General features: G+C 38.8%; 2 protein-coding genes across 3 annotated transcripts in view; one reads left to right on the top strand and one right to left on the bottom strand.

Moving 5' to 3' along the window:
- Positions 1 to 2,545: 2,545 nt before the first annotated feature.
- LOC126759960 (uncharacterized) overlaps positions 2,546 to 15,515 on the bottom strand; it is a 410,786-nt gene continuing 397,816 nt past the window's right edge. The window contains exon 6 of the transcript XR_007667129.1: positions 2,546 to 2,779. The gene's annotated coding sequence lies outside the window, so the exon portion shown is untranslated. The remainder of the gene's footprint in view (positions 2,780 to 15,515) is intronic.
- Positions 4,017 to 13,384, top strand: LOC126759980 (TNF receptor-associated factor 3). Of its 2 annotated transcripts, none has more exons than XM_050475287.1 (6): positions 4,017 to 4,697; positions 11,657 to 12,073; positions 12,132 to 12,280; positions 12,338 to 12,618; positions 12,689 to 12,804; positions 12,901 to 13,384. In XM_050475287.1, exons 1-6 carry the CDS (start codon positions 4,563 to 4,565, stop codon positions 13,207 to 13,209), a joined length of 1,407 nt encoding a protein of 468 aa, XP_050331244.1. In that variant the 5' UTR covers positions 4,017 to 4,562; the 3' UTR covers positions 13,210 to 13,384. The 2 variants fall into 2 exon arrangements, with proteins under 2 accessions (XP_050331244.1, XP_050331245.1); XM_050475288.1 differs by lacking the exon at positions 4,017 to 4,697 and adding an exon at positions 9,733 to 9,828.

Raw genomic sequence — 15,515 nt, 5'->3', positions numbered from 1 at the left:
ATTCACTGAAAGCGACAATTATCAGAGTCAAGGCGTTGGGAGTTACATGAATATTTAAAGGGTATACATTAAGTATATGGAAAGTCCACAGACTTGAACAATTTCATACAACTTAGTATTCTAAACCTAATCCAGGTTGGAATGCTATATTTCTATACTAATCAGATGTTGTCATCGTCCATACCTCTGCACCATATGGCAGGACGGGAATAATGACTGACATATAGAGTTTCGGTTTTATTCGTCGAGAGAGGACTTTACTTCTCAATGGCCTACTCAGTCCGAAGTAGCACCTGTTGGCAAGAGATATTCTGCGTTGGATTTCGAGGCTGACGTTGTTGTTGGTGTTGATGCTGGTTCCTACAAGCAAATAGACGAAATTATCTACAACTTCGAAGTTATGACTGTCAACAGTGACGTGGGTGCCTAGGCGCGAGTGCGACGACTGTTTGTTTGATTACTGGAGATATTTCGTCCTGCCCTCGTTCACCACCAGACCCATGACTGTCATTTGTAGAAGCTCACGTCAGTGAGGAAAGTTCTCTGATCGCCATTCACTTGGGAGTGGCCAGAAACGATTCTTTTACATATGGCTCAATCAGCTCACGACTTCTGGTCTTTGACCAAGTATTCTCTGGGTAGCCTAAGAACATCCGTTTGAAGGCGAGCTAAAGTGAGAAATCGAAACATCTCCTACATAGGGTTGTGCGCTGGGTTTGGGACCCGCCACGCAAAAAAACACCCCTAATCCCGTTAAAGCCTGGCAGGCCTGAGAGTATGTTCCCCCCGTCTTCATTAAGTCGGTGTGATAGGTGTTGAAGAGTTTTTCTATATGCTGTTCGGATGTGGACGAATAACCTCGTGAGGCCGCACGTCAATTCTTGTATTGTCTTAGTGAGAGACGGGGAGAGTTGGCAACTCTCTATCTAGACACGTTTAGCATGGATTCTAAAAGGAAACCAAAGTAGGATAAGCGTGGAGGAAAGATGGGAGTATAGGATCCAGAGTGATTGAACCGTTATTTTCCATAATTATTAAAGGGGTAAGTGGTAGTGGGTGTTCAACGAGTGGCTTGCGTTAGCATGAACGGTGCTCTGCGAGCCACATCAAATATGACGCTCAACGACTTGTAGCACCCGTGGACCCGTGGACTCTGAAGTCCTCGAACAGTTTGATTTTACTACAAACTAGTTCGATTACCAGGCCACCGAGCCTAGCCCTGGCAGTCTTTTTTCTGCATACACGCCTTCGAGGAAGGCACGGGAGGAGAGGACTAGCTGGCAACGAATTACTTTAAGATTAGCCTGGTTTCGATACCTGGTCACAGCGGAATTGTAGGACACTGCAAGGTACTAGCAGATTGGGAACGGGTAAGGATACCACTGGCTTCTTACGGCTCACTGATGGTTACAACGTAAGGTGACTCAACAGTTATAGTCGTTCTAACGACACTACCTTATCATTCATGCGCTGTGATTGAAAACTTTACCGGCGGCCAGTAGTATTACATAATATTATTTTTTATCTTATTTGAAATTTCATATTTTTTTTTAATTGAGGAGACCGTTCTCTATATTATATGTGAAATTACAATATAAAAGACAAGAAAAAACGCAAACTTCGCTAGCACCGAAGCTATTATACCCTTTACAAATATAAAATATTTCTAACATGAATTTTATTTTTATCACTCAGTTTGTATGACAACTTATGCTATATCTTGTAAAATAAAAAAACTTTACCAGCACTTTATTCCGATCGCCTATATGCTATAGTGCTCCGGTAACGCCGGTTCCGACAAATGGGCTGCTTCTTGGGGAGAAAATGACGTGATCAAAAGTTCAGATCGCTTTCTCAAAATCTGATTATTTACTACTCTGATCAAATTGAAAGGTGAATTTTGTCCATTTCATCTCCTTCAAAGTAATCCCAATACACTTATGCCAACGAATTTTCCAGTCATCATAGCACTTGGAAAATTCCAAGAGCATCAGAGCCTTCTTCGATTCAGCTTTTATATCCTCAATTGAGTCAAAACCGTGTGCTCGGAGTGGTCATGTGAATTTGCTGAATAGCCAGAAGTTATACGAAGGTAAATCTGACGAATGCGGTGGTTCGGCACGATATTAGTTGAAAATGTGGCGAAATGATCACGAATAACCAATGCAGTAGGAGATGGTGCATTATCGCACTTCTTTGTTCAATAAATTCAGACATTTTAGAGCCTCACAAAATGACGCGTATCTCAAATACTAATGAATATTTTGACGTGAAATTTAGCATAAGGGGGTATTCTGGTCCAGAAGCATGAATTTCAGGTAATTTTTAAAGTGTCGTGAAAAAAAGGCAATTAATATTTTTACTATCCATTTTTTTATTAGTTATTTGTTAATTTTAGAAGAGTACAGAAAAAAATTAAAAACTAAAAAAAGTAAAAAATTTCAAAAATTATGAGCTGACGAAGTGGGGGGTCTCTAAAAATTTCCACGTGACCATACCTATGATTTCAACCCTCCTAGTTATCTGAAATCAAAAAAAAAAAAGATTATTAATCTAGAATAATGTCGCAATGGCCGGAACTACGGAAAAGTGGGAAATTTTTTTTTCACAAAATGGCGACTGCCTGAAAAAAAAAGTTTTTTTGGATCACTTTTTCTGAATATTTCGAATTTTTTAAAAATAATAAAAATATAAACTTGAGGATGGGGCTAGTTCCAACCATAGACAAGCCTATAAAGAAGACTCTGTAAAAATTTCAAGTAAATCGGTCCAGTAGAACCTGAGAAATCGTGGGTATCGTTCCGAAAAAGCCAGTTTTGAGAAAAACGCGTTTAAAGTTTTGCGTAAAGTCTTTTGTTCGATTAGTTCCGGCCGAACAAGTTTGGATGCCGGTTCAAAAAAATGCCTATACCTCCGAAAATAATTTGAATTTTGAAAAATCCTCTTCTACACACATTCTTGAATAGTTAAACTTTGAAAATAAAAAAAAAAAAATTCGATTTTTTTAAGTTTCTAGACCAGAATATCTGCATAAATGTCACTAACAGTACTACCAACTTACAGAAAAAAAATTTACCGATTCGAAAAACACCCGAAGTATAAATTAAAAATTCACCTTTCAATTTGATCACAGTAGTATATACATATATGAGTTTTTATAGAGTCTTCGATGTTTCCTTCCAGGAGTTTCAAACTTTATGGTAAACTTAAAATACTGAGGGTATACAAATTATGTGTTTGTGACTCATAACATTGCAATTTAACCAACAATTAAGGGTGTCCATTCTAATAGTTTTTGTCACCGCAGAATTATTGGATATTTATGGCAGCTTATCACAGTGCACACACACATTTGTATATAATAAGCTTGTCTAATAATTGAAAAGGGTTACGAGCTGCTTGAAAATTATTCACCCCTTTTCGCTTAATTCTGATAACGACGAAGTCTCTGCACCGCGTGGAGCTAAAACCAAGTCTACAGGTGAATTATAAATACATTCGCGACAACTACGTAGATTCACATACATACAATGTACTTATGTATGTAGAAATATGAGCGATCACACACGTAAAGTGTAGACGCGAATATTTCTGCAAAACGCAGACAGAGTCACACTTTCATTATCATTTCTTTGCATTTACTGTTATCGCAATTTAGTGGCTATGTATTATTAATGTTGTTATTGTTGTTGTGCTGATAACAAAGGCACAAGCAAATATAGATACGCTTATTTGTATGCATGTGTGTGGGTAAATATTTAACAGATATTATGACATACGAAGTGTTCTCACATATGTTATTGTTGTTGTTGGATTTTATAGCAATTAATTTCCCTGTAGTTGCGCTATTATTATCTTTTCCTTTACTGTTTATGAAATTTTTGATAAAACTCTCATTGAGTTCTTGTTTGTTTTCATTTTTCATGTGTTGTTCTTTTTATTGGCCTTTTTTCATCCACCCATTCGGCTGCGGTTGCCTACATTCAATTGAGAAATTTAGTCGTCAAAGAGTTGTATCGCTTAGCGATTCGTTGGCATTACGTTTTGTGAATTGGTTCAGCTTCCGCACAGCCGCGACGGTGCTTGTGGGACGCGCGTAGGTAGAATGTGTCAGAAGTGGACGGCGGATTTACTCGTATATTGTGCATATATAGAAATATAAGAAGTTATGGACATACTTACAAGCCAATTATTGCGACAGTAATTCTATATTACTTTGGGCTCTTATAACATATACATATGTATATATATACATACATGTACCTGAGTGGTCGTTTGTGTGAACGTGTGTGTAGCTGTCTTCGAGCAGAGCAATTGAGTTAATTGCTACAAACCAGTTGGAAGTGTTAATTAGTTGTCATAATTAAGAGCGGTGAATCGATGTGAAGTGCTAGCCTTTTGCCTTCGTTAATGGCAATGTGAAAGACAAGTGAAATTGAGTGAAGCTGCGTACGAATTACTTTAATTTAAACACACTCGCATAAGAATTAGAAGTAATTTCTTCATCACTTAACTACTTCTACTACGAACATACATACATACATATAGTACCCATATTGATTATGGCCACGAACGGCAATGGTTATTTGCGCAATTCGAATGGCGCTTTGCCGTCAAACGGCACAACGACCGTTCTTAAGTACGAGAAATCGTCATGTCTCTTCTGCAACGAATGGTTCGACTCACAAACTTTTACGGTAAGCTTTTGCCACCGACAATTATCACGGTAAACATCATCAGAACTGATAATCACTTGAACAAACAATTTTATGGCTAATCACTTTTTTCTATTTTTACTGCTTGTTAATGTGTATTTTTTGTTTATATTACATTGACTGTTTATGATAATTTTATTGTTGAAAACAATGAGTGGGCGGTAGCTTTTCAAAAACATGAAATTAATATACAACGGATTAAAGCCCACTGTCGACAAACTGATTGGACCTTATCAGTGTGGCTTTAGACCTGGCGAATCAACAACTGACCAGATATTCAACATGCGCCCAATTTTGGAAAAGACCCACGAAAAGAGAGTCGACAGTCACCATCTCTTCGTTGATTTCATAGCTGCCTTTGACAGCACGAAAAGGAGTTGCCTTTATGTCGAGGTGTTTGAATTTGGTATGCCCGCAAAACTAATACGGCTGTGTAAACTGACGTTGAGCAAAACCAAAAGCTCCGTTAGAATCGGGCAGGACTTCTCCGAGCCGTTCGATACCAAACGAGGTTTCGGACAAGGCGACTCCTAATCGTGCAACTTCTTCAGTCTACTGCTGGAAAAAATAATTCCAGCTGCAGAACTAAATAGAGAAGGTGCCATCTTCTATAAGAGTGTAGAGCTGCTGGCTTACGCCGATGATATTCATATCATTGGCCTCAACCACCGCGCCGTTAGTTCTCCTTTTTTCAGACTGGATAAGAAAGCGAAGCAATTGGGTCTGGTAGTGAACGAGGGCAAGACGAAATATCTGCTGTCATCAAACAAATAGTCGTCGCACTGGCGACTAGACTCCCACCTCACTGTTGACAGTCATAACTTCGACGTCGTAACTAATTTCGTCTAATTTGGAAGCAGTATTACAGCAACAACAATGCCAGCCTCGAAATTCAACGCAGAACAACTCTTGCCAACAGGCGCTACTTCGTACTGAAAGTAAAGTCCTCTATCGACGAACAAAAACAAAACTCTATAAGTCACTCATTGCTATATGGTGCATAGGCATAGACGATGACAATATCTGATCTGAGTCGACATTACGAGTTGTCGAGAATACCGCATTCGTTGGAACGATGAGCTGTATGAGATATACGACGATATTGACATAGTTCAGCGAATTTAAAAACGGCGGTTACGCTGGGTCATCTCGTCCGAATGAATGAAAACACTCCAGCTCTGAGAGTATTCGACGCAGTACCCGCCAGGGGAAGCAGAGGAAGAGGAAGACCTCCACTCCGTTGGAAAGACCAGGTGGAGAAAAACCTGGCTTCGGTTGGAATCTCCAATAGGCGCCACCTTGCTCCAAGAAGAAACGACGGACGCGCTGTTGTTAACTGGGCTATAATCGCGTAAGGGGTGTCTACGCCAGTAAAGAAGAAGAAAATACTGAAAAGTCTATGGCCAGACCGACAGCTGCGGCTGCCAACAAAAAATCTCTAAGCGATGAGGCCGCTTTTCTTGAACACCAAGGTGTGTGGGTCAAAACTTCCCAGCCTCTGTTTTCCAAAAAGTTTTTAAACTGACATGAAACATGAGACCGAGCGTTGTCATAATGGAAAATTATTGCCTCAAATCTGGTCGCAAATTCCGGGTGTTTTTTTGTTTGATGAGTTGTTGTACGTAACGTTCCCCATTAACTTTTGCGCCTACTTTTAGAAGCTCATAGGTAAAATAGCACGCCCTTCTGACCTCACTAAACATAGAGCAGTTGCAAAATGATGAAAAGGATTTCTTTTTATAGTGTTCAAGCAGTATTTCTGGCATGCAAAATCATCATTCAACATCGCTTTGCCTTACCTCTTACATCATCCAATATCCTTGCTTTTGAATATATCCGGCTGCTTTTAAACGTCTTGAAATGGCTGCTTAAGTGGCTCCCAAAGCCTGCGAGCTCTTCTTGTGTCTGGCTACAATCTTCTGCGAGTAAAGGTCCAGGCCCAATGCTGCCTTACTTTACTTGCTTTCGTTGACTTTTCGTACTTTTAATGGTAGTATGACCAAATGAGCGCTTTAATATGTTACAAGCACGGTTGCCACTTACTTAATATCTTGTGGATCAAAACGCCAAACAAAACATTAGTAATAGTTTAATTATTTTTTTTAAATTTAATTTGAACTAGTTGTTTGTCAAACGTTATTTTAAGACTACATTTGGTCTCGTTTCATATTATCTAGTATACTTCCATTCAGTTTTAACAGTTCTGAGCAAAGCAAGTAAATCCACAATCGAGGCCCGAAACGAAAAAAATTCAGCATGATCGTGACGAGTCCAACAAGAACGTGTTTCATACCCAAATTTATTCGAACGGACTCGCGAGAGTTGCCGATATCTCTTGCCATCTCTCTAACACTTGCCGGACGATTTTCAAGCACCATATATTATATTTCAGTTTTTTAATATTTTCATCAATTGAAGGGATCGAAAGTCGTCCAGTACGAGCCATGTCTTCAACGATCGCTCGACCGTCTTGATGGCTTTGTACCATTCGTAGGCTTGTGTTTTTGATGAAACTGAATCATCGCAAGCCTTTTCGCAACTATTCTGCACACGAAATTCCGTTAGAAATACAAACTTTGAGACAAATTATTTGTTCGATATTGATCTATTGTAAAAATCGCAACGCACTATTGAATTTTTATACTTGTGCAACCTTTTGCTACAGAATCTTGTAGTTTTGTGCACCTAAAGGTTGTACGTATCACCTAAAACTAATAGATATAGGGTTCTATATATATATAAATGATCAAGATGATGAGAAAAGTTGAAATCCGGGTGACTGCTTGTCTGTCGTCCATCTGTCCGTACATGCTGTAACTTGAGTAAAAATTGTTCAATCTTGATGAAACTTGGTGTGTACTATAGGTTCCTTAGTACAAAAAAAAAATTCGAGTTCGTAGATGGGCGTAAGCGGACCACTGCCACGCTCACAAATCGCCGTTAACCTAAAACATATAAAGTGCTATAACTAAGCACTAAAGTAAGATACAAAACTATTATTTGGTAAAGGGGATCGTAGCAGCAAGAGGCACTTGTGGGCAATAATTTTTGGAAAATTGGACGTGACCACGCCCTCTAATACATTTAATGTGCATATCTCCTAAACTACTAAAGCTACAACAACCAAATTCGCTGAGCGCAAATTATATAAAAACTTCTACCGACAGTGTGTGTCGGACTACAACCACGCCGCTTACTTCCCATATACCACAATTTTAAATTCCATTTGATCTTTAACTTTCCAGTACACAAAGCAAGAAGCGTTTAATACGAGTATAACGGGATAAAACTTTACACGAATAATGCCTTTAGTATATGTCACCTTATAAACAAAAATTGTTTAAATCCAATCATAACTCTTCAAACTCCTAGGTACCGAATGTTTGAACCCCAATACATATAGTTGAAAAATATCGGTTAATATGTTGATATATGTATTATATAATTGATATTCAGGGATAATCGTTCTCTATCTTCTGTATTTCAAAAATGGGTTGAATCGGGCTATACTTCAATAACAACGAGAGAGCGTGTTTTACTCATAATAGTGTATCATTGCGTCTGAAATAGATAAATTTGAGCGGATACTTAACGTAGCCCCCATATAACTAATATCAAAATTTTCGAACATCCGGCTGACTTTGCTCTATATGATTGGTGGTTTAGTATGTGGTATTGGGAAAAATAGATAAAATCGGGTTAATTTCAACTTACCATCTTTCTTATACTACATACAAGGTCTGTTCCAAAGTAAACAGGAATCTAGGAATCTTTTTGAATCTAGCGCCCCCTTTATCGATTGTCCAGTGACATTTCATGACATTTCATTGATTGGAAGTGAAGTTATTGCGTTTTAAGTGTGAGTATGTTTGTGTTATCGGTGCGAAAATGAGCTTCGAACAAAGAGCCAACATTAAATTTTGTTTTAAAATTGGTAAAACTTTTACCGAAACGTTTCAATTGATGAAACAAGTTTATGGCGATGATTGCTTATCCCGTAGCAGAGTGCACGAGTGGTTTCAATGTTTTCAAAGTGGTCGTGAGGACATAAATGACGATCAACATGTAGGCCAATCAAAATCCGTGATCACCGGAAATTCCATTGAAACTGTGCGTGAATTCATCAAAAATCAGCCGCAATCATCATTGAAATTCATGGAAATGGAATTGAACATCTCCAAATCATCGATTTATCGCATTTTGACTGAACATTTGGGCTTACGAAAAGTGTGTGCACGGTTTATTCCACAAAAATTGCTCAGAATCCAACATTCGAAGGACGATTATTTGACCAAAAATCACATTTTAACCATTAACCACTCTCCGTATTCACCTGATATGGCACCGTGCGACTTCTTCCTTTTCGGAAAAATGCATTTGCCCATGAAAGGAAAGCGTTATGCAGACGTAGAGGCCATTCAAAAGGCTTGCACCGGCATACTGGCGGTCATTCCGGCCAACGAGGACCATGCAAAAAGCTGTTGAGACTGTTGTGAATAAAATAAATTGATTTTGCCGAAAACACCATTTGTTCTGTTTTTTTAAGTCCTGTTTACTTTGGAACGCACCTTGTATAGTGATTTTCGTTTTTTCTAACAAACCTTATGCCGAATATGTCGGTCAGTGTATGAGTTATATACAGTATATGTATGTATGAATCTCTAAAATTGCTTAAATCCGATTCTCTGTTAGACACACCTTTAGTGTTTCACCTGAACTTGGCACTTCCTTACCTGTTTTTTTTTTTTGTATTTTTTTAAATTAATTTATCACACCTGTGGACCGAGTAAAACTAAAATCAAGCGCAACCCAAGCTAATATGGTAAAATGCGAAATAACACAAATTACTAATAATAATTTCTACTCAATCACATATAAACACACACATGTACGTGTACGGCAGAGTTTTCAGATAAGGGCATTCTATAGAAATTTTCTGGTTATCAATAGACCATCACGTCACCTAGTGCCATTAGTCAATTACGGTATTTATCGTAACGGCAACAAACTGACCCTAAATTTATTTAGTCAACAACGCGCAGTCAAACGGTTACTTGGCAGCAAGTTAGTGCGCTCAAAATTAAGAAATCGATCGGCAAATCGGAAATTTTAAGTAAGAATATCGTTCGAAAATGGTTCAAATCTTGTATTCGTGTTTAGTGAAAATGAAAGTTTTTGAATAATGTGCTTATTAAATTATTCAATGGAATTCGGGTATATCTTTATGTTAAGTATTAGTGACCTTCCCCGATAAGCAACTTGATAGCAGTCAAAATTGTGATAAGCATGGAATTTGTCTCCAAACTCTTATCGCTCTTTCCAAATATTTGCATTTTTTGGGCAACGAGTTTTAGTTGGACCTACCAAAAGACTCAAAGTGATCCATAGTTGTTCAAGTTCAGCAAACACACTTTTGTGTGTAAGAGATTTGGCATTGAGCATATCTGCCGCATACTCATGAGTACATAAATTGTTTTGAAATACAATAATTAGATAAGAAGGGTAGATAATATGTTTAGCACTATCTATGTTTGCTGGATAACAGTGGAGCATTGTTATGTGCAGTGTTTGTATATAAAACTGCAATACACTAACAGAAGTGTTATACTTTGCTATAATATCAGAATGATTTAAGGAAAAAATTTTCAGTTTCTTAATTATTATGCTTAGATGGAAGCTCAAAGATAACCAAATACAGTTGTTCAGGCGATGAACATGGTTTCTCACACTTTAGCTCACAAATATATGATGTTGTCCTCTTGAGAGAGAAAATAGTATGATTTGGTAACCAATTTTCATTCTTCTGTCTTCAATGACATTATCCAATAGCTTTTCCTTCGAAGATTTTTTACTTTGACATGGTTTTCGTGGATGTCGATTAAAACATTTTTCTTCAACATTAAAAGCTATGATAATACACCTGACAAACCCACAGATTTACCGACTGCTCTTAGGTTATAATTATATGTGGCTATTTCGAAAGGTATATGTTTTGGAGTGTTGACATTCATTCCATTAACACTGTTACTTGTTTATAAAATTCATGGGGTAGTTCTGTGTATCGCCGTCTCTTAATATCCTGTTATTGATTTCCGAAACTTTCGGCGAATAAATCGTAAAAAATTAAGGAAAATATTAATTCTCAAAGTCGGGTTGATGCGGTGTCATAACAGTTCGAGGTATCGTTTCGTCGTTTTTCTCTTTCGCTGTTTGTAGCCAATAAGAGATATCATGTGCAGCCAGGTCCATCACCACCTGGTTTTTCCAACGGAGAGGAGGTCTTCCTCTTCCTCTGTTTCCCCCGGCGAATACTTTCAGAGCTGGAGTGTTTTCATTCATTCGGACGACATGACCTACCCAGCGTAGCCGCTATCTGACTTATGATATTCCAAGGTTCCACCACTGATCATTTTACGAATATGCGTAGAGTAAAATGCTATGTAGGAAGTGCGATGACCCTTTTTCAATATTTTTAACAAATATTTTTCGAGATATTCTTATTAGCGGTGCAACAGCCACTCGAAATATATGTGACATGCAACAAGAACAGGATGAAATCTGTATCCGCTGAATGTGTTTTGCTCAGGGAAAGTCGTCCAAAGCGTTTTAATGCGCTACAATCGGCCGGTATGGTTTTAGCCAGTATTTTTTGGCATCCATATGAATTTATTTTCGACGTTACTGTGCCTTATTGGGTCGATTGGAGATCGGAGTCAGGTCAAATTGTTACGCCAAAGTTTTATAGTTAACTATATCAATCTATCTATTTTTTACCATTTCCGTAGTGAGAGCGAATATCAGAGGCTTTATCTAACTCATTTATATAATATTTATCTACAAATCTTCCTTCCAAACCAAACATAGAAAAAAATAAATGAGTCAGTGCTCAATTTTTTTGTATACTCAGGCATATTTTATCTATATATTTCTAATTTTGACAGGAACACCTCATACATTGCGGCCAAGTACTAGAGCAGTGTCCAAATAGCTGCAACGCCTTTGTGCCACGAATTCGCATGCGCACACACCTAAAAGAGTGCCCCCGAGCCAAAGCACAGCCACAACAATCGAATAGCCTCGAACGTCTCGATCAATTCATGGACAATCGAATAAATCAGCTGGAAAAAGATTTGAGCGCGCTGCGTTCGGTACTCAATGAGGAGATCGGCCAACGATTGCATCTGATCACAGATGTTGGGAATTTGCGTAAATACAATCAGGTCTTGGAGGATTGGAAACACGAAGCCGATGAAAGTGTCAGAGGCGTGAAAGCTTTACTCAACGAGGAGATTGTGCAACGACAGTTCGAGGTGGGCGAGGCCTACAAGGACAATGTGGCCAATTTCGAAATGATAAAGGTTGAATTGAACAAACGAAATACTATTTGAAATATTTTATGAAATAAAATTATTGTAGAAAGTCAAAGCCGACATACAGGGGGAAATGGATGTGTTGCAAAAGAATATACAACAATTGTCGCTGGAAGTGGCAGAACATGTGAACCATTTAAACGATAACACCATGAAACTGGAGGAGATGATCTTGGAAAATGAGAAGAAGAATCTGTTAGTATGTGCGGAAATCAAAGAAATTTTTACTCAGACTTTTATCTTACCTTGCAGTGACAAATTCATCGAAATCGAAGAGTTCCTAAATGTACTGGATGGAGATTTGAAAACCAAGTTTGTAGCCAATAGCGATTTGAATGCGAAACAGGCGAATATGGATCTGGAAGTGAAGAGCATGAAAAATATAGTTTGCGAGACGGAAGAACGCTGTGAAAAGTTGGAGGGCATAGTGAATCAAATCGACACTAAACTGCATCAGACCATGCAAACGCTGGCGGATTTGGAGAACCATTTGGCCACTCAACAACGGCTCACCAGCATACAAAACACAAGAGGTAAGTTCCACCAATCAGCGCTTCCTAAATATTGTATCAAAGTCAAAGTAATATTTGCACTCGTGCGCAGGTCACTTGATTTGGCGCATCAAAGACTTCTCGAAGAAACTGGAGGAGGCGAAACAATATGAAACGATACTGCATAGCGCCATGTTCTCCAATAAGCCATATGGTTATGCGCTGCGCGTAAGTTGACGCCCTCTATTGATCACAAAAATATGTGTCACATGACTGTGTTGGCAATGCACTTATCTAACGATTTCGTTATGACCTCACTTGCAGCTCGACATACACCCGAACGGTAAAGGTACGTGGAAGGGCCGCAACTTGATCGCCTGCCTCAATGTAATCGCCGGCGAGTACGATGCGCTGCTGTCCTGGCCGTGTCGCCTGCAAGCCGACATAATCATACGCGCGCAATTCAACAATGCCGAGGAATCGCAGGATTATGTCAAGACGATTCTGGTGCGCAAGAAGAACGACGAGTTCATACAGAACAATCAGTACTTTCATATACCACATAAAATTATAACGAATGCGAATTTCTTGCGTAATGATTCTTTATATGTGGAGGTGCGGGTTTTAAAGTGACACAAATACCTTCCAGGGGAAGACGTAATTCTACTTTTACTATAAGATATACATATACGTATGATTTCTATATAGAAGTAGCTAGGTAAACCAGTTTGTAAGCTTAGAACTTTTACTTATTTCAATTTAAAGTAAGAGAGCATCATAATTTTGTATATATGTACATACGTATACCAGATTCTGTTTAAATTAATAAACGTAAAAATTTGTACTAATATATTTTATGTTTCTTATCGATAGTTTGGTATCAATTTCGTCTGCTTCAAATGACTATTGGTCTACCCATTTGGACTCTAGTAAACGTCAGCAAAGTTACGAGCACTTATGATAGTAGAAGAAACCATTTGCGCTACGAAAGTGAAACGTCTGTGCTCTCTTATCTCGAAGTAAAAGTCAACCAGAGTATTGGAAGTCATCATTTAGGCGTATGAAGTTTCAATGAGACTTGAACCAATTTTAATCATATTCAGCGTTAAGCCAGATGATTTTTACGAAAACCTGTTTTCATTAAAATATCACACAATTCGTCCGACTCTCCACGAAAACCGCTTTATAGCGTATTTGAATCTAGAGGAAGGTCTGGACTGTTTACATTAGCTTTTGGCATTGTTCAAGTATACTGAATAATATGTTTCCATGTGATTTTATGATAGTAACAACACACTGACAGACTTATTCAGTCAATTGAATTTTAAGACAACTCACATATTAACCGATAAATGCAGGAAAAAGACAACCGGAAGCTCGAAAATCTTTACATTAGGTATATGGAGCCTAGGGATAGTATTAATCCGATTTAACCCATTTTTGACAGGAGGACATACTGATGTCATGAAAATATTCTCTCCGAATTTCAACAATAAATCTTACTTATTGACCGATATTTTGGTAATAAGTCAGACGTAGGCAGTGGTGTCCACATATTCTGTATATGGAGACTTGAAAAGTTATGGCCCATTTTCGAAATTTGTTAAACGTGAGATGGAGTAGGCATAAATGCACTATTTGTGCAAGGTTTTATTTCGACTCTCGACTCCAGGCCAAGTCTGGTCAATTCGGCGGATGGGGTAGCAGCTCCCAGCCAAATACTTTGATTGTATCCTGAACCGTTTTGCTTTGTGTCCAAATGCATTGTCGTGTAACAAATTTTCTTTGCCGTTTCTTCTGGCCCATTCTGCTCGTTTTTCGATGAATGCAATGTTCAAATTGATCATTTCTTGTCTGTAGCGATTAGTATCTACAGTTTAACAAGGTTTTAGAAGCTCATGGTATACCACGCTCTTCTAATCCCACCAAACACAGAGCATTGTCTTCTTACCGAATGGATGTCGCCGATTGGCCCATGATTTTCACTGCTTAGGATTCTTAAAATAAATCCATTTTTCATTGCCAGTGACAAGTGGGAAGTTTTGGCTCACCCACCCTATAGCCCAGACTCTGCCGCTTCTGACTACCATTTGTTCCGGTCGATGCACTACGCCTTCACTGGAATACCAAATATTTTGATATGGTATACATACTCTTGCTGGCATTAAGTCTAACCCGAGACCGGTGGAATATTTCTGCTCCGTCTGCGCCAAAAGGCTCCATCCAAACTCCACCTCGGTTAGGCGTAATACAGGGTATTGCTATTTGGTCAGGCGATGTCGAGTTCCCCAGTTAGCTCCCCTACAGGGTATTACCCGAACATACTAGGCAACTTTAAATGGTCGTAGTGGGATGGAGCTGGCAGAACAGATAGACGATTCGACATTCTGCACAATGAATGATGAAGCCCCCACCAGAATTATGGGCACCTATAATAGCTCGCCCGACATTACGATTGCTAGTGGTGGTCTGATAATATGCATAATCTGGCGACTTGGTTTAACTCTCGCATCAGACCATCTGCTCATAATTATCTCGATCGAGAAACCTCCCGACTTTATTTCTTCGGACAACCGTACCTTCGTTAACTTTAACAAAGCTGACTGGGTTGGCTTCACAGAATTTACCGAGAGCATCTTCACCGCACTATCCATTCCTATGGACGTTATCGTTGGTGAACTTGAATTCTGCAAAGTGATCGGAGCTGCTACCGCTCGCTTCATCCTGGTTAGAAGAATCGCGGAACTCCGTTCCAATTCCCGAGCCGAAGCAGCTTTTTTAGCTAATGAATGCGACAACTTACGCCAAGCCGATCCCTGTGATCCCCGAATAAGGTCTGGATATTCGTTAAATGGTAAATCAACATAAGCATCGGAAGCCTTGCAACTTCTCCACCGGCGGGAGTAAACTTTGGACTACTGTTAAGGCTTTGAAGAGCC

The sequence above is a fragment of the Bactrocera neohumeralis genome, chromosome 5 (assembly GCF_024586455.1).
Source record: "Bactrocera neohumeralis isolate Rockhampton chromosome 5, APGP_CSIRO_Bneo_wtdbg2-racon-allhic-juicebox.fasta_v2, whole genome shotgun sequence".
In the NCBI taxonomy this organism is placed as follows: domain Eukaryota; kingdom Metazoa; phylum Arthropoda; class Insecta; order Diptera; family Tephritidae; genus Bactrocera; species Bactrocera neohumeralis.
Note: the sequence above shows the minus strand (reverse complement) of the source record. Positions and strands in the feature narration are given on the sequence as shown.

Coding starts and splice junctions, on each gene's coding strand:
- LOC126759980 (XM_050475287.1), top strand. CDS start 4,563: ATGGCCACGAACGGCAATGGTTATTTGCGCAATTCGAATGGCGCTTTG. Junction 12,281..12,337: donor GAAAATGAGAAGAAGAATCT/GTTAGTATGTGC, acceptor CTTACCTTGCAG/TGACAAATTCATCGAAATCG. Junction 12,619..12,688: donor CAGCATACAAAACACAAGAG/GTAAGTTCCACC, acceptor ACTCGTGCGCAG/GTCACTTGATTTGGCGCATC.